At 36.5% G+C, this 26,812-nt stretch overlaps 1 protein-coding gene across 1 annotated transcript in view; it reads left to right on the top strand.

Annotated features, from left to right (window-relative positions):
- The window catches only part of ZNF804A (zinc finger protein 804A), a 287,361-nt gene extending 261,431 nt beyond the window's left edge, over positions 1 to 25,930 (top strand). The window contains exons 3-4 of the mRNA XM_060622276.2: positions 18,417 to 18,547; positions 20,593 to 25,930. Coding sequence (XP_060478259.1) covers positions 18,417 to 18,547; positions 20,593 to 23,848 — 3,387 coding nt within the window. The 3' untranslated portion in view covers positions 23,849 to 25,930. The remainder of the gene's footprint in view (positions 1 to 18,416; positions 18,548 to 20,592) is intronic.
- Positions 25,931 to 26,812: the final 882 nt, after the last annotated feature.

Below are 26,812 nucleotides of genomic sequence, written 5' to 3'. Positions count from 1 at the left end.
GGATGATATTAGCTGTGGGCTTTTCATAAATGGCTTTTATGATGTTTAAGTATGTTCCTTCTATCCCGATTTTCACAAAGGTTTTTATTAAGAAAGGATGGTGAATTTTGTCAAATGCTTTTTCTGCATCGATTGACAGGATCATATGGTTCTTATCTTTTCTTATATTAATGGGATGTATCACATTGATTGATTTGCGAATGTTGAACCAGCCCTGCAGCCCAGGAATGAATCCCACTTGATCATGGTGTATAATTCCTTTTATATGCTGTTGAATTTGATTTGCTAGTATCTTATTGAGAATTTTTGCATCCATAGTAATCAGGGATATTGGCCTGTAGTTCTCTTTTTTTGCTTGGTCTCTGTCTGGTTTAGGAGTCAAAGTAATGCTGGCTTCATAGAATGAGTCTGGAAGTTTTCCTTCCCTTTCTATTTTTTGGAACAGCTTGAGAAGGATAGGTATTATCTCTGCTTTAAATTTCTGGTAGAATTCCCCTGGGAAGCCATCTGGTCCTGGACTCTTATTTGCTGGAAGATTTTTGATAATGGATTCAATTACTTCATTGGTTATGGGTCTGTCCAAGTATTCTATTTTTTCCTGTTTGGGTTTTGGAAGTTGGTGGGTGCTTAGGAATTTGTCCATTTCTTCCAGGTTGTCCAATTTGTTGGCATATAATTTTTCATAGTATTCCCTGATTATTGCTTGTATTTCTGAGGGATTGGTTGTAATAATTCCATTTTCATTCATGACTTTATCTATTTGGGTCGTCTCCCTTTTCTTTTTGAGAAGCCTGGCTAGAGGTTTCTCAATTTTGTTTATTTTTTTCAAAAAACCAACTCTTGGTTTCATTGATCTGCTCTACAGTTTTTTTTAGATTCTATATTGTTTATTTCTGCTCTGATATTTATTATTTCTCTTCTTCTCCTGGGTTTTGGGTGTCTTTGCTATTCTGCTTCTATTTCCTTTAGGTGTGCTGTTAGATTTTGTATTTGGGATTTTTCTTGTTTTTTGAGATAGGCCTGAATTGCAATGTATTTTCCTCTAGGACTGCCTTAGCTGCATCCCAAAGCGTTTGGATTATTGTATTTTCATTTTCATTTGTTTCCATATATTTTTTAATTTCTTCTCTAAATGCCTGGTTGACCCATTCATTCTTTAGTAGGGTGTTCTTTAACCTCCATGCTTTTGGAGGTTTTCCAGACTTTTTCCTGTGGTTGATTTCCAAGCTTCATAGCATTGTGGTCTGAAAGTGTGCATGGTATGATCTCAATTCTTTTATACTTATGAAGGGTTGTTTTGTGACGCAGTATGTGATCTATCTTGGAGAGTGTTCCATGTGCACTAGAGAAGAAAGTATATTCTGTTGCTTTGGGATGCAGAGTTCTAAATATATCTGTCAAGTCCATCTGATCCAATGTATCATTCAGGGCCTTTGTTTCTTTATTGATCTTGTGTCTAGATGATCTATCCATTGTTGTAAGTGGAGTATTAAAGTCCCCTGCAATAACCACATTTTTATCAATAAGGTTGCTTACATTTGTGAGTAATTGTTTTATATATTTTGGGGCTCCCGTATTTGGCAAATAGACATTTATAATTGTTAGCTCTTGCTGATGGATAGACCCTGTAATTATTATATAATGCCCTTCTTCATCTCTTGTTACAGCCTTTAATTTAGAGTCTGGTTTGTCTGATATAAGTATGGCTACTCCAGCTTTCTTTTTACTTCCAGTGGCATGATAGATAGTTCCCCATCCCCTCACTTTCAATCTGAAGGTGTCCTCAGGTCTAAAATGAGTCTCTTGTAGACAGCAAATAGATGTATCTTGGTTTTTTTTTATCCATTTTGATACCCTATGTCTTTTGGTTGGAGCATTTAGTCCATTTACATTCAGTGTTATCATTGAAAGATATGGGTTTAGAGTCATTGTGATATCTGTAGGTTTCATGCTTGTAGTGATGTCTCTGGTACTTTGTGGTCCTTACATTTCACTCACAGAATCCCCCTTAGGATCTCTTGTAGGGCTGGTTTAGTGGTGATGAATTCCTTCAGTTGTTTGTTTGGGAAGACCTTTATCTCTCCTTCTATTCTGAATGACAGACTTGCTGGATAAAGGATTCTCGGCTGTATATTTTTTTCTGTTCATCACATTGAAGATTTCCTGCCATTCCTTTCTGGCCTGCCAAGTTTCAGTAGATAGGTCTGCCCCTAGTCTTATGAGTCTCCCTTTGTAGGTCAGAGCCTGTTTATCCCTAGCTGCTTTCAGAATTTTCTCTTTATCCTTGTATTTTGCCAGTTTCACTATGATATGTCATGCAGAAGATCGATTCAAGTTACATCTGAAGGGGGTTCTCTGTGCCTCTTTGATTTCATGCCTTTTTCCTTCCCCAGATTCAGGGAAGTTCTCAGCTATGATTTGTTCAAGTACACCTTCAGCCAGCCCCTTTCTCTCTGTCTTCCTCTTCTGGAATTCCTATGATACAGATATTGTTCCATTTGATTGCATCACTTAGTTCTCTAATTCTCCCCTCATACTCCTGGATTTTTTTTTTATCTCTCTTTTTCTCAGCTTCCTCTTTTTCCATAATTTTATCTTCTAATTCACCTATTCTCTCCTCTGCCTCTTCAATCCAAGCTGTGGTCGCCTTCATTTTATTTTTGCACATTGTTTATAGCATTTTTTAGCTCCTCATGACTATTTCTTAATATCTTGATCTCCGTAGCAATAGATTCTCTGCTGTCCTCTATACTTTTTCAAGCCTAGTGATTAATTTTATGACTATTATTCTAAATTCTTATTCTGTTATATTGCTTATATCGTTTTTGATCAATTTGTTAGCTGTCATTACTTCCTGGAGTTTCTTTTGAGGAGAATTCTTCCGTTTCATCATTTTGAGTAGTTCCTGGGAGGCTCCAAACTGCAGGGCACTTCCCCTGTACTGTCCAGAGAAACTTTTGTTGGTGGGCTGGGCTGCAGTCAGCCCTGATGTCTGTCCCCAGCCCACTGCTGGGGCCACAGTCAGACTGGTGTGTACCTTATCTTCCCCTCTCCCAGGGGCAGGACTCAATGTGAAGTGGTGTGTCCCCTGTCTGGGATACTTGCACACTGCCAGGCTTGTGGTGCTGCTTTGATGGTATCTGGCATATTAGCTGGGATGGATCCGCAAGGTGCGCAGGGGTGGGAGGGGCAGGCTTAGCTTGCTTTGCAGTTGGTGGTCCCCTGCAGGAGGGGCCCTCCACCACTGGGAGGGAGGCAGGCAGAGCCGTCGGAGGGATAGATCCACAGAAGTACAGTGTTGCATGTTTGCGTGGTGCAAGCAAGTTCGGTGATGGGAACTGGTTCTCTTTGGGATTTCGGCTGAGGGATGGGAGAGGGAGATGGTGCTGGCCAGCGCCTTTGTTCCCCACCGAGCTGAGTTCTGTCTTCTGACTCAACAACTCTCCCTGCCAGTGTCCTCTCACTCTCCCCATTCTCCGCTCTCCAAGAGCAGATCTGTTCACTTTTAACATTCCAGATGTTCAGTCCTGCTGGCTGTCAGAACTCACGCGGTCTGGCCCCTTCACCTTTGCAAGTCAGACTCGGGAGCTCTGCCTTGCCGGGCAGGCTGCCCCTCCACTGCCCCGTCTCCCTCCCGCCAGTCCATATAGCGAGCACCTCCTCTCTGCCCTTCCCACCCTCTTCTGTGGGCCTCTTGTCTACGCTTGGCTCCAGAGAGTCTGTTCTGCTAGTCTTCTGGTGGTTTTCTGGATTATTTAGGCAGATGTGGGTGGAATCTAAGTGATCAGCAGGACGAGGTGAGCCCAGTCCTCCTACACCACCATCTTCTCCAGAAATCAGTTCAGTGAATTATTTTTAAGTAGATATCCAGTAAAAGAGGTCAGAATAGCACTGGATAAATAAAAATAAAAGCAAAAAATATAACTTGCTTTTGTTCTGTTACTTTGACCAAGTTTACAACTAATTTCAGTGTTGGAGATAAAATACCACCAACACTCTTCTTCATACTTATAACTGTAACTTGAGACTTTAATACAATAGTTCCTTCAGAAGCTGCTCAAACTTTAAAGTGATTAAGTTACAAGCCTATTTTTTTATTATGCTTTTTTAGAACCCTTGTGAGGACAGTTGTACTGTTGTATCAGGAACAAGTATATTGTCAACTGAAAGCAATAGTGAAGTAGTATTAACTTAATCCCATTAGTTTCATTAAGAAAATGCAGCAAAACTACCTGACATGTTAAAACAAATCAGTTCTTTTATAATTATCTACTGAGAGTATTAATACTGAGAGTATAATAATTTATACAACAATGAGCAAAATAAAATAATACATGCATTCTTTATAAATTTATTTTTTAATTTCTTAAAACATACATATAGGAACCATTGCTGCAAAACAAACATATGAATCAAATTGAAAAATTCAGACAAATGAAATATTATATTGATTTTCTAAAATATAAGATCTAGGGGTGCCTGGGTGACTCAGTCGGTTAAGCATCTGACTTCAGCTCAGGTCATGATCTCATGGCTCATGATTTCGGGTCCCGCATCAGGCTCTGTGCTGACAGCTCAGGGCCTGGAGCCTGCTTCTGATTCTGTGTCTCCCTCCCCTCAGCTCCTCCCCTGTTCACACTCTGTCTCTCTCTCAAAAATAAAGATTTTTAAAAAAATAAAAAAAAAAAGATCTAAGTTCATCTAGAGGTGCCTGGGTGGCTCAGTCGGTTAAGCATCCAACTCTTGGTTTTGTCTCAGGTCATGATCTTGTGATTTGTCAGTTTGATCCCTTCATTGGGCTCCACACTGTCAGTGCTTGGGATTCTCTCTCTCTGCCCTTCCCCTGCTCGTTCTCTCTCTTTCTCTTAACATAAATAAATAAACTTAAAACAAATCTAAGTTCATTCTAAAATGTCGTCTATCTCTACAAATTTACTTAACATCTCTGTGTTACACAAATGAAATGTCATATTTATTAATAAAAAAACATACAAATCTATACATTTAAGCTAACCTAATTCAAAATATTTCTGATATTTGTTTCTTTAAATATTATGTCAGTTGGTTAATTACTATTTTTGAGAAAGAGTTTTTGTCCAAGTTTATAAGATAAAGTAGGCTTTGGTCCAATGAACTCAGTCTCAAATGAGATCTACACACAATAGGTAGAATTCTACTTTTAATTTCACAGTTAGAACAAGGAAGAGAAAGAAACTGATATTTATTGAGTGGTGGGAAGTAAATGTGCTTTACCTAGGTGTTTTTGTTTCCTTTTTACAAATGGAGACAAAATCACTAAAGATCACACAGACAACAAATGGTGAGGTCTAATTCAATCTCTTACAATATTCCCAAACTCATAATTTTTCCATGATAAATACTGCCTTCCTAGATACTTGATATTAGTAACATAGGTTTGGGGGGGGGAATAATATTAACAAGATGTCACCACAGAAATTAAATGTAGAGTTTGGGCAATTTCTTGATAAATCTACAACTCCACTTTATTTGGGATATTAATGTGCTCAACTAAATACTAAAAGTCCATCCTCCTGGAGTTATACCACATATTCACTTTAAAAATACAGGCCTTCATCTCACACCAGGTTTTTTCTCCCCAGCTGGGATCTTTATATTCCCACAGCAGTTCTGTAGCTCTGTCCTTTGGCATTCCAAGTTACAATTTAGTTGGTGAGAGAGAGGATCAAATGGGTAGATATGTGCATCTCACAAATTAGGAATTATTCTGTCTTGCAAAAGTTTCCATGGGTATAACTACCATGGTTCTGGCAAGAGACAAACCTAGTTTTGTCTGGGAGGTCACCAGTTGATGGCTTCTTACCAAGTGTTAATAACTCCTTCACATTCTTCTCAGCCCAAACACAATTTGCCAAACAGAAATTATTTTCAATCAGAGGAAATTGCCTAAGAACACAATGATGTCTACCTTTATTACATGTCTAAAAAGCACAGCTATAAAGTTACATCAAAGTAAATTCCTCTATAGGATAGAAAATGTTTGCTAATCCTTCATATATAATTTCTTCATTATATGCTAAGTAATCAGTCACTTGTAATTACATATATAAATATTTTTGAGTGCAAGAAAAATAAAAAGTAAAAGGATACATATATATATAATATAATATTATATAATATAATATAATAATAATATTGTATTTTCCACAGTTTTGACTATTGACCTATATATTATTTTCCACTATATTTATACCAAAGAGATGATAAAAATATTAATCCACAAATATTTCATGTTGTTAAAAATCACATATGTAAAAAATCACCAGTTTGATGTTATTATTTTTATTGGGTTATATTGATTTACTTGTGCATGTTGAGAGAACTTAGAAATATTTAGACCAATGTAGTTATTTATCGGACCATAAATATGAGCATATGATGAAAGGATCCACATAATGGTAATTTTTGTTTCAGTTTTGAAATATATATAATTTTAATATTTCAAATATAATTTTAAAAATCTCTCCTCAAAATAAAAGTAAAGTGTACTAACAAGAAAAAAATGGGAAAACACCATATAGTGGAAAATAAAAGTACAATTCTTTTGATTTTATGTTACAAAGTGAAACATCATTAACATGTTGCCTATTTTCTGGCATTTTTACTCTAGATGCAGATATAGTTGATTATATTGTAAGTGATTAGCATGTTATTTTTAAAAATAGCAAAATACATCAATATTCCTACTATTTTGCAGTTCTTATTGGTGATAGCTGCATGATATTTCCTTTTAAAATCAAACCATAATTTTTAACTATTCTTCAACTTCGGGTCCCTCAAGTTGTTTGCGTAGTTTTAAATATAAGTGTCAATATTTCTTATACGAGTTTACATGGCTTTCCTTGCACTACCAAAGATCTGATTGAGATTTTTGTTAGTAAATTTCCAAAGCCTCCTATTGTATGAGGAAATTAATCATTGCCATCCTGGGCCAATTCAATTTGACAAGCATTCATGAGTACTTACAATGCACGAGACACTTCTGATTCAGCACTTAAGAAAATGAACTGAATAGTTGGAAAATCAGTTGTAGACATAACACATACAGATTGCAAAGACTTTTATATTAGAACTAGAATGACTTTTTTGTCCACAAAGAGAAACTTGAGTTAATGGAATCTGAAGAATGAGAGGCCTTGGGGAAAGATATTGTTCAGATCTGATATGCCATTAAAAGATTAGATGCTTTTAAAGCTTCCATGAGAAATGTCCAAATGATACACATTCATGATAGTAATGGGAAAAGAAATTTTAAAAAGAGTCTTCCACAGGTTCACTCAGCATAATGCCATTGATTAAATAATGACTGGAAGGAAATTACACAATGAAGTGTGATACCATTCGCTTGAATATCTTAACTTCCTCTGAAGAAATATATTTGCTAATATTCTAATAGTACCTACTGCATTGTGTCTTCCAAGAGAGCCAAATTGATTCAGGAAATAGAGATAGTGATTGAGTTGTAATTCTTTGAGGGTATCACTTCTCTGTAAGATAGAAATCATACTTAGATTTTTCAAAAGCCATTGAAAATAGTTCTTGGTAGAAACTACTCTTGGCAATTCAAAAGAAATTTGAAACTGGAAACAGTAATAGTGGGTGATATATTAACTTACTAAGAAATATGAAACTAGAAAAAGAAGTATTAGAGTAATTCAAAACAGTAATGGATTTACTTATAGAAGGGAAACCACCTAACAAGGCAATTCTTCTTATTGTTCTAAATATATGTTACTTAGTACCACCTAAATCCAGCTTAAATGATGACACTGAAAGCATTGATCTTAGAATGTAAAAATTGGAAAGAATTTTAGATATCATCAGCATCTTCATCTGTAGAGACAAAGGTCTGAGTATATGAAGTGAATTATCCAGTCACACATCTACTAAGTGGGTATGTAAGTTAAGGTTATATTCAGCTGCAAGTAACAGAAAACTCAAATAAGCTGGATTTTTTTTTCTTTTTTGTTCTCCAAAACTACATAGGTAATCTGTCCAAGGATGATACAGTAATTCAATGATGCTATTAGGAAACAGGAATATTTATTTATTTGCTCTGCTGTCTTTAGCATCTAGATCTTCTCTGCCAAGCTGATAGCCTCAAAATTGAAAGATGGCCGCTGCCCATCTAAGACTCACAAGTACACAGGGGCAGGAAGCAGACAACATGGTTAAAAAAACAGAAAGGGGATTTTTCTTTTAATAAGACTTCCCTTTTTTAAATTATTTTTTTAATGTTTATTTATTTTTTGAAGGAGAGAGAGACAGAGCGTGAGTAGGGAAGGGGCAGAGAGAGAGGGAGACACAGAATCCGAAGCAGGATCCAGGCTCATGAACTCCAAGATCATGACCTGAGCTGAAGTTGGATGCTTAACAGACAGAGGCACCTAAGTGCCCCAAGACTTTCCTTTAAAAAAAAAAAAAAAGTTTTTTCAGGGATATCCTCCTCAGATAAATTTGCTGACAATTCAGTTAGTGAAGACTGTGTCACATCACCATTCTTATTTACAAGGGAGGCTGGGATTTTACTATTTTAATGAGTACCTTTCTTAGCCTCCAAACTGGAATTCTGTTAATGAAGTAGAAAGATATATAATAGATAAAGTGAAGGCAATTTGCAAGGTTTACCACAGACATCACAGCTAGACTACCCATACTCTGGTGAAAAACTGTATTAGTCAGAGAAACAGAACCATGTATGCATTTATATATGTAGAGGGAGAGATATATAGAAGAAAAAGATGATAGATAGATAGATAGATAGATAGATAGATGATAGGTTGACAGATAGACAAAGAGAGATATTAAGAATTTGCTCACACAATTATGGGAGCTGACAAGTCCAAAATTGACAGGGCAAACTACTGGCCTGGAAAACCAGGAAAGAGTTCATGTTACAGTCTGTCTGGAGGTATAATTCTTTCATCTAGAGAGACTTCAGTCTTAGCCCTTAAGGCCTTCAACTGATTCAATGGGTTATGGAGGGCAATCTGCTTTACTATGATTTAATGAGTAAATCTGATTACTCATCTGAAACATTAATCTTACCCAAAAAGTTCTTTCCTGGTGATTTCAGAGATATTTGACCAAGTACTTCACTTTGACTAAATATTAACCAAATATTTGACCAAATATTATGGTTTAGCCAGGTTGACACATAGAGTTAACCATCACAAGTCCACTCCTAGTTGACTTGTCACTCATAGACATCACCTTAAACTATAGTTAATCTTCAAATAAAGATAATAACGGGTCATATGCTGCCTAACATGATACAATTATCCTGCATGCAACCAAAAACACACTAACTCCCCAGAAGAGGATGCAGAATGCTGGTTGATGTTCACTCTTCTCCTTGATTTTAATACTATGATGTATGGTGTAAATTTGATATATCTTATGTTATATAATAAAATGAATAAAGGAGCAAAGAAGGGTTATATGTATTCATAAATATTCATACTCATAACATATTCATATTCATAATAATGTGTAGAGGAACTATCCATCACAATTATAGCCTTCATTTCTGTGACTAGGCACATGGATATTGTTAGTACTTATAACTGCCTTCTTCCACTATCTATTCCCTTTTCCCTCAGCAATCGCCTCTGCTGGTTGTGGTTCTTTCTCTAGTGAAGTGACCCAAACTTTCATTCCTGAAGGGTGAGGGCTATTAGTAATCCTGCGTGAATGGGGCTGTTGTAGATTTCCACTGACTCTAATCACAGGACATGGCAATTTTAAGTGACATCAAAAGGGATCTCCTATATTCCAGACATAATTTTCCTTACCCTCTTTGTGGGGTGGCAGTCTGTTTTCCCCTGGATCATAAGGATATATTTGCTAGTGGGTCACTAGAGGTAATATTGAGTGGTGCCATCCCTATTTCTACCACTTCATTTTTAACCTTTTAATATGGTTATGCAGGGAACAGCACCATATACAGGAACTTGATTCACAGCATATATAGCCACCTAGATAATATTGCCCCAGTGCCACAAGGTATTGCCATCCAGCTAGAGCTGTGACTGAGTATTCAATAGGCCGTTCTGCCACTCTATCAAACCAGCTACTTCAGGATGATGGGGAACACAATAAAATCAGAATTACATGAACATAGGCCCATTGTCACACTTTATTTGCTGTGAGGTGAGTTACTTGATCAAAAACAATGCTGGGTGGAATACCATGATAGTGAATAAGGCATCTTATAAGTCTATGGCCTATAGTCTTGGCAGAAGCATCGCATGGAAGAATGAGAGGTCCATATCCAGAGTAAGCATGTATTCCAGGGAGAACAAAATACTGCCATTTTCATGAAGGAAGCTGTCTCAATTTGATCAATTGGCTTAAATTGATTAAATTGAACTGGCTGATCACTCCTGGGAATGGTGCCATATTGGGGGCTCTGTGTTTTTTGTTTATTTGTTTTGTTTCAACTTTTTATGTATTTAAAATTTTTTTAATGGAAATAAAGTTGACATACAATATTATATTAGTTTCAGGTATGAAAACAATGATTTGACATTATAAAATGATCATCATAAGTCTAGTTACCATCTGTCACCACAAAGTTATTACAATATTATTGATAATATTCCCTATGTAGTACTTTATATCCTCATGACTTATTTATTTTACAACTGAAAGTTTGTACCTCTTAATCTCCTTTATCTATTTTTTCCCATTATCTCATCCACCTCCCCTCTGGTAACAACCAGTCTGTACTCTGTATTAATGAGTGTGTTTCTGTTTTGTTTTCTTTGTCCATTTGTTTTGGCTCAGTACTGATTTGTTGCTGGCAGATTGGGCACTCAGCAATAGCTACAGAGAGTCATCCTTGAGGAAAAGGTTCCATGTTGCTGAGCCCATGCATAACAACCATCCCTGCCACCATGGCCATTCTGTTCCTGAGCTCATGGGACAGTGACAGGGGTGGCTGAGGAAAGAGACTATCTTGTATCCACAGAACAGGTTATCCTATCTAAATAATTATAAAAATCCTCTTCTGTTGAGATGACCCTTTGTAGAACATTCTTGTGGACCACAAACATCTTTTTTAGTCCATTCAGAGGAATTTAGCCACATATCTCTTCCCCAGACCTCCTTGTCACTAATTTTCTAATTATGTGCTTTCCAGGTTTCTAACCATCCAGCTAACCCATGGGCCACAACACATGAATCAGTATATCTCTTCTGGCCATTTCTCCTCCCAACCAAAATGAATAACCAGATTCACTGCTCAAAACTCTCTCTTTTGGGAGGATTTCATCACTGCACTTCAGAGATGTCCCAGAGGAAAGCTGTAGTGTTGCTCTGTCCACTTTTGGATGGTGCCTGCATACAGTGCGGAACTGTCTGGAAACTGGGTCTGAGTTTTCTCCTCCTCTATCATCTGTCACTTGCCTAGTGTTGTGGATCCGATTATTCTTTATCCCGCCCTTTATAAACTTGCAGCTAAGGAATGTCAGCACTAACATGCAGCTAAGAGCAGTAATTGAAACAAAATAATCTGCAATTCACTGGTACTTTGACTATTCTGTCTATGTGAAAAGAACAAAAATCTTTACTCAAATATCACCTTCTCAATGAGGAGACGCATCTTCTAGGGGAGAACACACCCTGAGTTGACCCCAGTGAGTCTTCCCTTGCATATGGATGAAAACTGTGATTTGTTTCTAACTGATAAAATGTGAAAAAAAAGTGATGTGATGTCACTCCATTAATTAAGCTGCTTTATATAGATTGTATGATATAAGATTCAATCTTAGCAGAATGGAGAGACTGCCGATGGTGAAGAAACTGCAATGTTGCATTGCTGCAATGTTGCAATGGCTTGTGCATGTGTTACAGGCAAGAAACTGCTGGCAGCTCCAGTTGCAGAGAGTGGCCCTGGCTATATGCGAGTAGTCCTACCTCCACAAGGAAGTGAATTCTACCAACAGGTTCCGGAAGCTTGGGAGATGATTTTTCCCAAGACAAGCTTGCAGCTGAGAATACGGCCTGGCCAACACTGGTTGAGTGAAGCATAGGCCTATGATAAATGTGTGCCATTTTAAGCTGTTACATTTATGGTCATTGTTAAACAGAAATAGCAAACTGGGGCACCTTGGTGGCTCAGTCAGTTAGGCATCTGACTTCAGCTCAGGTCATGATCCCATGGTCTGTGAGTTCGAGCCCCGCGTCGGGCTGTGTGCTGACAGCTAAGATCCTGGAGCCTGCTTCAGATTCTGTGTCTTCCTCTCTGCCCCTCCCCTACTCATGCTCTGTCTCTGTCTCAAAATTAAATAAAAACATTAAAAGTTTAAAAAGAAAGAAAGAAAGGAAGAAAGGAAGGAAGAAAGAAAGAGCAAACTAACCTAATAGAAAACCTGCTTTCATCACTGTATTTGATATCGGTATCCTCGCCCTCGCCACATACACTCTTGGTTGAACTTTCCTCCACCATGATCTTCATGCTCTACTAAAGCATAAGGCGAACTTATTTGATTGTTGTAATGTCTCTCTTTCTCAAGTATTGTGAAAACATCGAGAAACAAACAGGATTTCATTCTTCTGTGTCCCATATGTATAGACCATGCTTAGAATAACAGCTGACACATAATGTACACTCAATTAATAATTTCTGAGAGATAAATGGATATATGCACTTCAACCCAACCCAAAGAGTTAGCTTGAAAAACATATAGCCAAGTAAATATAGGAGATAAATCATAGGTAATGTTCCAAAAAATCTGTCGCAGACTTTGAGTCTGGAGGTTTCTCTTGTCCAGCAAGAGAGCAGATGCAGAATTGAATACAAGAGAGGCTAACATCTGGGAGGAGACAAGAGCCCTGAGTAAGGGTCCTTGCTCCATGTTTATTAGGATCAGAAGGGTTACAAACATGATGGAATGCAGAAAGCGACAATGAAATAGTGATTATTAATTCATGTATGTGAGAAAAAAGGGGTTTTGAAGCTATGTGGTGTTAGGGGTTTGGGTCAATACAAAACAAAATCCTGATGCCAAAAACAGATGGCTGTTTACAGCAGGCACCAGGCTGTTTATCTTAACTTGCCTAGGGGATAAGACAGATAGAGCATGATGCTACCTCAGGGTGAACAAAGCAGCACCTTTCTTTTGCTGATTAGCTCTGGGCAATTTCACCCTGCTGCAGAGGTTTATTGCCCTGTTTGCCTGTTAACCTATTCTGGAAGCTTCCACCATGTGAAAGCAGCTTTATGCTTTTGTAATATGCTGAGGTGCTATTGCCCTGTTTACATAATCTTAGATGCTTTCATCCTGTGGCTTCCTATTCCTGTGCTTTTATTCTATGCTGGGGGTGTTTTGCCCTGTTTACTTAATCTCGGAAGCTTTGGTACTAAACCTTGTTAACCCATTGGTGCAAGCTCAAGGAATTTCCCCACAGAACTTATTCCCCACAGAAATCCTGATTCCAGTCCTGGTTCTACCACTTTCATGTGATTCTGGACCAGTTTCTAAAATCTGCTTAGCTTCAGTTTTGTCTTCTCTAAATATGGATCATAATGGTAGCCTTGTTTGCATATATGTTTATTTTCAGAACTAAACAAAGTAACATATACAGTATTGCTTAATAAATTTTAAGGAACAATATTAATTCTAAATGAAATATAGGTGGCTAATATGTATACAAAAATATTCTAGCATTCTTAATAAAAGAATTATAGGCAAAACATTAATGATATATCACATATTGCCTATTAATTAAACAAATTAAGAATGATGCTACCCAGTATTAGATATGATATATACTCTCATATACTGTTGGGAGGAATACAAATATGGTTTACAGTTAAGAATAGCAGTTTGGAAAACCTCAAAAAGGGCAAATACATATCTTTTATTCCAGCAGTTTTGTTTGTGTGGGAACGTATCTTTTGGATATAATTAGACAAATGTACAAAATATGAGAATATTCATGAAAGTTTGGTTTGCAATTATAAAACAGTTTAATTTACCTAAATGGTAAGCACAAACTGATGAGTTATCTAAATGGTTATCTCTCTCCCCCTCTCTCTTTCTCTATCAAGCTTTCTCACATTGTTTAAGGCTTTGCCAGTCTTTGAAAACATCATCACTAAGTTGAGACCAGGATCATCATAACTTTCCCAACCATCCAACTACATGAGTTTCCTGTGACCATATCTGAGGATCAATGACCTATGTCATTGTGACATTTTGGTTCTTAATAGACTAATAGAAGTAAAACAGTGAAAGGTAGAGTAGACCCTCTGAGACAGTATAACCAAATGATGTTGATTCTTTTTGTTTTTCCATTGTCTACTTGTATATTTCCAAAATATAAATTGAATAATATGCCATTATATACTGTAATTTGTTTTGTAATACTGTAGCTAGACCATATCTTCCCACAAATTCTTTTTAACATTCTTCTAATTTTCTAATTCTTGCTGACTGTCATCCCTATCTTGACATTTAACACTAAGAATTTGTTTTGAATGACTGCCAATAAATTGTTCAGAAAGCTTTTGAAATAGCATTGATATTTCCATAAGTCTCCCAGGTATTATCTTGTACATTTCTTTGTGTGGAACTTGAACTTAAATTTTCTTTTCATTTGGCATTCTCAAAAGAATTTACTTGGTTTCTATTATTTACCTTTCAAAATTATTCTACTAGATATAAAATATGATGTAGGACTTCATTTTTGCTGCAGAAAAATACAAGAAAGGATATAACGGCTGATAAATTCCAGTTTAACTAACCAAAGTATTTGGCCAGGCCTATAAGCTCTGCAGCTAAACAGACCACCAATATTAGTCAAGCTCGTTTACCTTATCAAGCTCCTGATACCTTGATATCAGGAAGTGTGTCACTGCGAGAATTATGTGTACATAGAGGGAGACTGACATCAGTAGGAACACTTGAATGTAGCGTGGTGCTTCTTAACAACCTCTACAAGATTAAAGCAACATTTACATTGTAAATATACACAGTTCTCTAAATGCACATCTGAAGTCTGATTCCAGCCATGTCAATCACTCAGTTATTCACAGAAAATATAACAGTACTGGCATTTGATAATTGATGGACTCCTTGATATTTAACTATGTCAATGGAAACAAGTTAATTCAAATCATAATGGCTAATTTGAAACAGTATAGTGAAATTCTTGACATTTCATATACTTGCTTTAGAAGAGCTTTGTTTTTTGGTAGAAGCACTGTACTTTTAGCTTACTATTATATATATATATATACACACATATATATAATGTGTATAATAGAAATTAATTTATATCCTAAAGATTTTGTTAAAAATGGTCAAGTCTAACTTTCTTGTTTATTGTCTCTAGTTTCCCAAGGGATATGGTAGGACATAAAATTAGCTCTATTTGTTAAAATACCATTATTTATAAATAAGAATTAAAAAATTATTTGAACATTAGTTCTTACATTGGTATTTCAACATTTTTTTGCTTTCTTTGGCACTTTGATTCTTTTAAATGTTTATTTTAGAGAACTTGACTTTTATTTTCTTTCAAATTCTCTGTTAGCATCCACCTCCTAGCACCCAAACCCTCTTGATTGAATGCCTCTTTCTTACAATGGCAGGTAGTATTTTCAGTAAAGGTAATGCATATCCTTTTAGGCCACTCAATTCTGCACATTGAGTAAGTCACCAATTCGACTTTTTCCTCCCTACTGCAACTGCCTTAGGAAAGACTCTTAATTATTTCTTACCTAGACCATTGTAATATCCTACTTACGCATGTCTTTCTCTTTAATCTTGTTCCATGGCAAAATCTCATGCATACTGATGCCAAATGATTCTTGAAAAAATGAAAATTCCATTGTAACACTGCATTGTTTAAAATCCTTCAGTGTTTCCTCCAATCACATTTCACAATATGATAGGCAGGTTTGGTTTGGTTAGACCTTGTAATTCATCAATTTTCATCATTTCCACACATACAATCTGCTCTAACCATACTTGTCTCTACCTGCATTTCATTTTTAGAATATGCATGCTCCTATTTCTACATTTACACAAAACTTTCCTGAAATATTCTCTTACCTCCAACATCTATCCCTTCTTTTTCATGCTTTTTTATATCCTTGAAGACCCAAATCAGATGTCACTTTTCTCAGGTAACGTTCTTGGGATTTTTTGGGCACCCCTGTTCCGTCTTTATATTGCACAATAAAATAACTCAACCAATAACGGCTGTTATCGTTTCCTATCTGTGTTCTTTTTTCTGCAAAATCCAAATACACATACACTCAAATACACTTACCCACACAGTTACAGACATACAGACTAAACCAGAGAAAGGTAAAAACATTTTCTTTAATCTTTTTAAAAAAATCCCAGCCTTTAAACAGAATGGCTGTTTTTACTGCTCAATAATTGTCTATTGATTAAGTCTTGATATGACTTCAAAGTTTTAGGAAATAGAGATGTCCAAGAATATAAATACCTAAAACTTAGAGCTAAAACTTCCTTGGCCTAGTATACTCTAATTCTAGATCTTTTTTTATGATCAATAATAATGTAATGCATATTATAAAAATGTAGCTACTTTTAATAGTCACACCTAAACAATGATATCTAAGTTTTATTTTCTTTAAAACACTTGTATAATTTAGATGTTTATGACATGATCTACCATTTATCTAAATTTAACTCTAAATAGTTTTCTTCACAGATATGTCAGTCAAAGAAGCATTCTCAAAAATATCATCTACATTATTTCAAAAGAATTATTCTGGAATAATCTTATATATATGTATATATATACACACCTCATATAAATCTCATCAGTTAAAATAGTAGAGACTATCTGAAGCTTAAGCTATCATACCATGTATGTGAAATTAAGTAGGCATAATGCAAGATCATTTGGGATCCAACATTATTTCATCAGTATGACTAACTTTTTTTGAGGTGGAAAAATTCTTACTTTGGAGAATCTGATTCACATATAAATTAACAAATATTTATTGAGCAGGTATTGTATATACCAAGCATTGTTCCAAGCCCCTGGAATATGTCAATGTACATGTATGAGGCATTTATTAAGATTTTATTCGATCACTTAATAAAAATGTGATTCGTGTATATTTTATTCCCTTAGTGTCCTGCTGGAAGACTCTGACATATCACAATGCATAACACCATGAGCATTCATAAGAAAAAATAGTACTTTATAAAAATTTAAGTGTATTTATTGAGAGAGAGAGAGAGAGAGAGAGAATCCCAAGCAGCCTCCCCACAGCATGGAGCCCGATGCAGGGCTTGAATGCAGGAACCATGAGATCATGACCTGAGCCGAAGTCAGACACTTAACCAACTGAGCCACCCAGGTGCCCCAGAAAAAATAGTAATTTAATTATTTTTTAAAAATGTTTATTTATTTATTTTTGAGAGAGAGAGAGCAGGGGAGGGGCAGAGAGAGAGAGGGAGATAGAGAATCCCAGTCAGGTTCTGTGCTGTCAGCGCAGTGCCTGACATGGATCTCTAACTCACAAACCATGAGGTCATAACCTGAGCTGAAATCAAGAGCTGGATGCTTACCCAGTTGAGGCACCCAGGCGCCCCAGTACTTTAATTATTTTTAATAACCATACACTGTCTCTGTGGAAGACTATAGTGAAAATATTTGGGGCGAAGGACCACTTTGGTGTCTCTTAAATCATGCCACATACATGGCTATTTATTGATTCTATTCAAGTTGACATGCTTTTCCTGGCCAAAACTTTTCAATCCAAAAACTGACCCCCTTTAATACAGATGAAAATATGCCCGATGTAAAAAGAATTTCGAAAAGAGCACTATTTATTTTCTTCCCAAATCTTGAATTATTTGGGAAATAGGCCTGATATTTGAGGGGAGGGATTGTTTTAAAGCATATTAGTAGAGATTATTTGCCTTTTGGATTAACATAAAACATTTATTCTTAGAAAATATGGAAAGGACCACATACTTTTCTAATATATAGCACATCAAAATGATGATACTTATTATATATAACTGAAATATACAATCTCGTTAAATTTGTTTGAAAATTAGGAGTTTACAAGACTCTAGTACTTGATGTGAATTAGGCACAGAATTAGGCACTTTAGCAGAAAATAGTAAGCAAAAATGAAAATTTTCAATTCCAATTTATATAAGGCTTAGGTATATCTTTGATATAATGTAATATGCTTTGGTATTTTCACAAGCCAAAGATACAAAAAATATTTTTGCTAGAAATGAGTTGTCACAAATGTCTTTTCCTTAGATGAGGTAAAAGATAATGTACTGGAAAATTCCAACAGTAACAATAGTAACTTTAACATTGCCATAGAGCCAAATACTATTAATCATTTCCATATTTCTTAATAGAGGCTCAAAGAACTGAAACAAAGGGAATTTGCTCGAAATGTAGCATCTAAATCCAGGAAAGATGAAAGAAAACAGGAAAAGGCACTCCAACGCCTGCACAAGCTGGCCGAGCTAAGAAAGGAAACTGTGTGGTGAGTGTGCAATAAAAGCTTAACTTTTCTTAAAACATGATGACCAAAGGAAAAAAAAAAAAGACATAGAAATAAAGGGCGCAAATCTATTTATTTCTGTACCCAGAATAAGGCACTCACATTTTCATGGCTTTCTGTGGGCTGTAAACAGTAACTTGAATTTGAATTTTATGCAAACACCTGTTTAATATACATTTCAATAAAAAGGCAACATTCCTATAATTTTAGTTTTCAAGAAAATTAATTTCACATTGCTCTGCTATTTACACTTAGTTGAAACCTCTTCTGTTTCTTGGTGGAAATTCAAAATATTTGACTGAAGAAGAGAACAAAGCACCATCTCATGACCTTTATTATAAAATGAGTTTTAAGAGAAAATTATTTATAATTGAAAATTTGGAGGACTTTTATTTGAAAGTATCTTTTATTTAAAAAAAATAAAGATCATGAAGGCCCTGTGAACTGCAGAGGCAGGTCAAAATTAGTTTCATTGTGAATAAACAGTAATAACTGTTAGAAGTTTAAAGCTCTTACACTTTGACCTGCTTCTCCAGTGTGTAGTTATAATGTTATAATTCAGAATTTACAATACAGGACAGGGAACTGTCATAAAAAGAAGACAACTTTTTAGAGTGATCTCTCCCTCCACCCCAAAACAAATAGGCCCCTCTTTTTTTGTTTAAAACAAAACTATTTCATAGCAAATCTATTTTATGCTGAATATAGTGTTGGGGAATATATTGGTATATCATAACATTCTTTGGAATGTCAAACTTGAAAAACTCAAAATAAAATTTAATGTATTTTTAATCCTCTAGGGAACTGTCAAAGACCAATATAACTGCTATTCAGTCATACCAACAGATATTTTTGCTCTGTGTGGCAGTAAGTGAAAAATTATAGAACTTCAAGTTAATGTCATAGAGAACCATAGGGCCCATGCAATTAAATGTCCTAGAAGTAGCATTTGCAAATGTAAATTCTGAAACATTTAGAGAACTAGAGTTAATAATAAGATATGTATAAAAAAAAGAGCAAAACTTCTTATCTAAATTACTTTCCTCAGTAATAGTACTTATTTCGCATTACACACACACGCGCGCACACACACACACACACACACACACACACTTTTCCTGTTAATTTGAGGCCTCTAAAAATGTGCAGTGAAACAATCCATTGTGTTAGAGATTCAATAAAGAAAACATTCAACTAAAAATATTGGGGGACACTTATAACTTCTAAGAAACTAAATTTAATAGAATGGAAAATTCTGCACAGCATGACTCTCTTTGGGTAAAGATGATATTTAGGTAACTCCTTGTTTATATGCCACACAGTACAGTTCTTTTATGAAAAACTCACTATTTATGGTGTCCTGCAATGCCAAATAAATAGAAATTGCATCTTAAGTAAATAGTCTTTTGTCCTACACTTACTATTATATTATATTATTTACAACTTCAGGGTAATTTTTTTAAATATTAAGAATAGCAATTCTAAATAAAATTCTAAAGCCAGTATTATCTCAGTTAATTTTGCATGGCAGGACTCTACTTGGCCTGGTGTAGACTCTTAGTCAACATTGATTGAATTGAATTGTTGAACCGAATTCCCAGCCCTTCTGAAGTTATAATTTTTTAAAGCTGTCTTCATAGTCTCCATGTAGTATTAACGATGTTAAGTATTTGTAAATTTAGATAACTTTAGAGATTCTACAATATTCCAAAATATCACTGAAGAGGCCATGGGGATAAAGAACCTTGGTCAGGAAGCACTGGTTGAGAATATAGGAATGTCCTTGACATTGCTGTTAATAGTTATAGAAATAACTTCGAGACAGCTTCTCCAAGTTATCCCAAACAATAACCAGTAACTAAATGCAACTGTAGCACTATGAAAGAGAACCTTACCAAATGAAAGTAATTCTCCTATACAGATCTTAAAATTTGAAAAAGAAATCTTATAATGATGTATCTGAAATGCGGTGTTTGAATATTTTTCCTCAGAAGTGTCCTATCTAATATGTACTTTTCTGTTTCTAGTGCTCCTGGAAGTGGCCCCATGTTCAAGTCAACAACTGTTACTGTGAAAGAAAATTGTAATGAAATTTCCCAAAGAGTTGCTGTGGATTCAGTTAATAACCAGGAAGATTTCAAATATACTTTGATTCATAGTGAAGAGAATACTAAAGATGTTACCACTGTTGCTGAAGATCCAGAAAGTGCAAATAATTATACAGCAAAAAATAGCCAACTTGGGGATCAAGCCCAAGGAATTCACAGACACAAAATTGGCTTTTCTTTTGCATTTCCAAAGAAAGCAGCAGTGAAGCTGGAGTCCTCAGCTGCAGCCTTCTCTGAATACAATGATGATGCCTCTGTGGAAAAAGGATTTAGCAGAAAAAGTAGATTTGTCCCTGGTACTTGTCATCTTCAACTATCTTCACCAACAGATGTGCTTTTGAGTTCGGAGGAGAAAGCTAACTCTTTTCATCCACCAGAAGGAATGTGCACTGAGAAAGAAACTGCTCAAACTCAAGAGATGAAAGAAGTTTCTAATGAAAAAGATACATTTTTATTACCTTCATTTTGCCAGTTTCAACTCCCTTTATCTTCTGATGCAGATAATTGCCAAAATTCAATCGCATTAGCAGATCAAATACCACTGGGCGATGTTATTATTAATGAAGGCATACCTATGAGTGATAACAGTTCCAAATTGTTAGGAAATAAATCCACAGTTCTCGATATAGCTAATGAATGCATATCTTTGCAAGCTATCACAGAGGAAAATGTTAAGGACCATGATACATCTATAGTTGAAGCTGACAATAAAAATTATGGTCCTGAGATGTTGGCCCCTTCAAATTCTGAAGAGGAAAATATAACCTTCCATAAAAAAAAAGATTTATATAAAAGACCATGTGAGCCATTTGTACCCGTACTTAACAAAGATGGAACCACAATTCTTCAGTGGCCATCAGAAATGCTGATTTATACATCGACTCAACCATCAATTTCCTATAGCTGTAACCCTCTCTGTTTTGACTTCAAGTCCACTAAATTAAACAACAATCTAGATAAGAATAAGCTGCCCTTAAATGGTCTTTCTTCTCAGCAGAAGGGAGAAGACATTTGCAAGAGACCAGTTTCAGAATGCAAGGACACACCTATTGTAGGACTCACTGATTATGACACTGGAGGCAGCAGAAATCAATGCACCCAGGTCATTCCTCTTTTGGTTGGTGGTACTCTTTCCAATACCTGTAATTCTGGAAAAAATGGGAATATGGGTCAGAGGTATAAAAATATTTCCTGTAGGATCAGAAACACAAAAAAATACAATTTTACTAAATGTCAAATGAAACAGGGCACTCTAGATGAGAAATATCACAAAATAAGATTGAAAGATACTCATGAACACTGGTTCCATAAAAGTAGAAGGAAGAAAAGAAGAAAAAAGTTATGTCAGCACCATCATGGGGGGAAAACCAAAGAGTCGGAAATTCACTTCCAAATGGAAACGGAAAACAGTTACACTGATATAACTAGGAAGAATCTACTGGAAACAATTTCAGAAAAGCAGTATTTAGCTGCAGGGCAATTATTAGACTCACAACAATTACCTGATAAAAGGCCCAAACCATCATCCATATACTTAAGTGAAAATGAAGAAATGTGTAAAGCTCAAAACACTGAAAATGATAGCAATGACGCTAACAGTTCTAAAAACCACTGTACAAAGAGCTCAGTTGTTTTCAGTGAACAATCCAATCCAACAGTGATACAGTCTGGAAAACATAATTTAACTTACTCCAGAACTTACTGTAGTTGGAAAGCCAAAATATCCGGCTGTAGTCAGGATCACAGATGCCTAGTTCTTCAAAACGACATAAGCTGCCTGAGCCAGAACCAGGCTGTTAAAAGAGGTTATAATTCTCTCATTAATGAATCAGAAAGATTCCATCGAAAACGTAGACAACATTCATATTCTTATTCTTCGGATGAAAGTTTAAATCGACAGAATTATTTACCAGAAGAATTCTTGAGGCCCCCACGTGCTTCCGCTCCCTGCAAGCCTAAAAGGAAACGGAGGAGAAAAAGAAGCAGATTCCACATCGGGTTTGAAGCTTTGGAACTCAAAGAGAACACAGATCATCCCAAGAAGGGCAATTCTTCCTTATGTCACCAGGAGGAGTTAGTAAGTGAAGACAAAACAGGGGACGTAAAACCACAAGAAGTTGCGAATGCTGAGAAGAACTCAGAAGAAGCAGAGAGAGAAGAAAACCAGGCGACTTTGCCCCTGGGTGGTCCCCTTCCTCCTGAAGCCGGTGGTGAGGCTGCGCAATCAGTGCTGGAGACACCTTCTGGGGACTCGAGGGACATCTCCCACCCACGCGCCACCTCTGTCTACCACGTAGCCAGTGCCGCAACAAAAGAAGAAGTTGGCAATACCTTGCTGCAACAGAAAGAAAGAGGTGAGGGTATAAATATTCATGAAAAGCAAATTCCTTTCAAGGTGCCTAATACCGACAGGAACTTCAGACAGTCGCAACCGAAATCGTACCTCTGCCATTACGAACTGGCAGAGGCCCTTCCACAAGGAAAGGTGAACGAGGCCTCGACCGAGTGGCTGCGTTTCAATTCGGGAATCCTTAACACACAGCCACCATTACCGTTCAAGGAAGCACATGTCAGCGGTCACACCTTCGTAACGACGGAGCAAATCCTGGCTCCATTAGCTCTGCCGGATCAGGCGCTGCTGATCCCCATAGAAAACCACGATAAATTCAGAAATCTGCCTTGTGAGGTCTACCAGCACATCCTCCCGCCCAACATGCTGGCCAACAAGGTCAAGTTTACTTTTGCTCCGGCCGCCCTCCCCCCGCCCAGCCCGCCTCTGCAGCCTCTGCAGCCTCTGCCTCTGCAGCAGCCCTTCTGTTCTACCTCTGTAACCACTCTGCACCACGCGGTTCTGCAGCAGCACGCGGCCGCCGCTGCGGCCGCCGCCGCCGCCGCGGCCGCAGGAACCTTCAAAGTGCTTCAGCCCCACCAACAGTTTCTTTCCCACGCCCCAGCTCTCACCAGAACAGCGTTACCTCAGATCTCAGTGGGACCGGTCGGACCAAGGCTTTGTCCTGGGAACCAGCCAACTTTTGTGGCTCCTCCCCAGATGCCAATCATTCCAGCTTCCGTTCTTCATCCTAGCCACCTGGCTTTCCCACCTTTACCCCATGCCCTCTTCCCTTCACTGCTTGCCCCACACCCTACTGTCATCCCACTGCAACCCCTGTTCTAGTCCTCGCCATGAAAGGGAGAGAAAATGTTCACGTGAAACCTATTGCAATCTGCGTCAACGCTCATCTAAGTGGATAATTGCCTATTGAAATGGTGGAAATAAACTAGCCAAACTATGGCCTCGTTGATAGGAAATCATTTACTGTAAGTGTAATGATGCAAATAAATTATTAAGTTTCTGATATATAATATTATTAAGGCACTGAATAGTTTGAAAACCAATACAATATACGCTGTACATTAAAATGGTGTCTTAAGAGTATGTATAATGTACATAAGATATATTTATAGTACTGTAATTTATGTTGTAAAGTATGCTCCTTGGTTTTTTTTAAATCTTTGTGTATTTGCACCTATTTAATGTTTAGACAAAGCTGATGGCACTACGTTTTGTACCATGTTCCTTGAAACTGTAAATTCAGTGAAATATATCTCTTGCAATAAATTTTTGTTAAGTATTTAAGTAACTCAAACTTTGTTTTAGTTCGTTTTCGCTGTTTGGGAATGTACAGTAACAGTAGGTTTTGGATTTACATTGTTTCTTCTGTCCATTGGCATCTCTGAACCTCAGAGGCTCAAGAGAATATCTTCGGAGTCCACCAATACTTAAACTGTGATATCATCTTTCAGAATAATTATAATAACAGCTCCATTTGTTTTTTCTGTTTGTTCTAATGCTGCTTATACTCAGAGTTTACTATATTTCCTGAACAATTGGCCCTCTAGTCAATAAACCATTTTTGTAAAAGTAATGTCAGTATTGGGGGGAGGGATAACTCAAAAAAAAAAAATGCAAAGTACATAGTATTCTTTCAGGAACTGTAAAATAGCACTAGTGGACAAGAAATAGCAAATAACCAATATAAATTCTTATAACATCTTTGTATGTTAAAGTTCTCAAATGTATTATGTTTACTTTTAATCGTTGCAGGAAATATATGTGTATAATAATATTGGCATGGATTAAGGAATGGGTTTAATTAATAAATCACTATCCATATATAACATCTTGGGCAGAATGGCGTAAACACAATCTGTATCTGGATATACTCTTAACTGAGAATCTGGAAGTGGGAAGGAGAGTAAATAAATAGCTCTTCCTTCTGCACATCTTTCTAGTAGTCATGTTTGTATCATATTTCCAAATCACCAAAGAGCAATTAGAAAAATTTCACATCACCCTTCCAGATTCTGCTTTATTTTTAAAGAGCTCTGCATGATTATTCACTCAAGTGCTTCTACATGTACTAAAGAATATAATTATTCAATAGAAAACCAGGGAACATCACACTCTTCCAATATGTATGTGCCCCAGTCCGTGCCACTTGGTGAGAAAGTCTATGTGATTCGTAGAGAAGTTTCACGTGACCATGTGCAAATGATAAAGGGTTATGGCAGTCCAGGAATGAATCCCAGCATCAGAGAGGACAACTGAGTTCTTCCAAAGGGAGAGCAACATTTATGCCATGCTGTACTGAGAAAATGCTAATTCCTATGCCTACTGTAGGAATGTGTTATCCTAAGTGATATTGAGCATAAAGGTATCTTCCCATAACAGAATCATCTGTTTTGAATTTTATTTTAAACAGAGTGGGAGAAAGGAGAAGATCTAGGTCGTTTACTTTCTTGAGTATTTGCCATAATAATCATTGATGTAAATGTTTTCCTGAAAAATGGTTGTGAGAGATTGCATATGCCATTTCATGATTGACAAATAAGAAAATAAAAATAGTAAGGGAAGCAATTCCATTTCAAATGTTCTGAGATAACATGTTCCAAAAATGGGAACTAAAATTGGAACGGATGATTTTTCCCCAAGCAAAATGTTTGAAACTATCTTTGAAGATAAAATAGATGGGAATATCTACTGGGGAATGCTGACCCAGTTCATTTTTAATCTGTCAGATCAGGATTGTTGTTTCTGCTGTTTAAAATCAAACCGAGTGTTCAGCTTTAAATATGCAGATTTTCTCTCTTCTTTTTGTCATCTCCTATATGCCCCTTGTACTTCTCTTACCTCTTGTTCTTATTCTTTAATTCCTTTTTCCTTTGATCTTTCCCCTCTCAATTTCATTGTGGACACCATTTGTGTGTATGTGTGTCTCCCATTTTTCTTTCTCCATGTTAATTATTCCTTTTACTTTTTTTCTTCAATTCTGGTGCTCTCCTACATTTCTTTTTGTTAAATGACTTGGTTAAGCCTTCTTAACTATTTAGTTGTAACAGAATATACTTGATGACTTGCAATCAAGTTATTAGCTATGTGATAGAGATTTCTAGAAAGTTTGAGGAAGGAAGTTCTCAGTTAAAACTACTGAAATTCAACTTGACAGATAAATTCATTGGTTCTCATGTACATCAAAGGCTGGAGAAGAAGTGGATGTTAGTTAAGCACACCAAAGCCATTCTGATTATAAATAATTAATTTAATATTCAGTATATTTGATACGATATTGCTTACATAGTTGGAGCATCTGTTATACATCCAGGACTCATAATGAATGTATGATGAGACACTTGTTACCTGTTCTGATAACACCAATCCCAGAATCAAGGGAATCAGGCTGATGGACTGAAGATCAACAATGAGCAAAGCAATCAGACAGGTTAAGTTAGGGTGGACTCAATAGTCAGTGGGGCTGTCAGAGGACCACCAGTCATGGTCATATTGTTGGCAGCAGGAATCAGGCCAATGTAACAGCCATACTCTGGAAGTAGGTTTGGTCACTGGCTGATGGCTTGTTCATGGGTTCTGGAGCTGAAATCCGAGTCCTATACAGGTGCAAATTATTGTACATTCTATACAATTGGGAGGTTTAAACAATTCCAACACTATCTCTTACCCACCATCTCTAGTCTGCTAGTTACAAGCATTGCTATATTTGTTATTTTAAAGATGAATGATTTGGAATATAGAATAAATCTGATCATGGAAAGTAACTGCAGCCAGGTAACAAAAGGATTC

This window comes from Panthera onca, chromosome C1 (genome assembly GCF_046562875.1).
Source record: "Panthera onca isolate mPanOnc1 chromosome C1, mPanOnc1 haplotype 2, whole genome shotgun sequence".
NCBI classification, from domain to species: domain Eukaryota; kingdom Metazoa; phylum Chordata; class Mammalia; order Carnivora; family Felidae; genus Panthera; species Panthera onca.
Note: the sequence above shows the minus strand (reverse complement) of the source record. Positions and strands in the feature narration are given on the sequence as shown.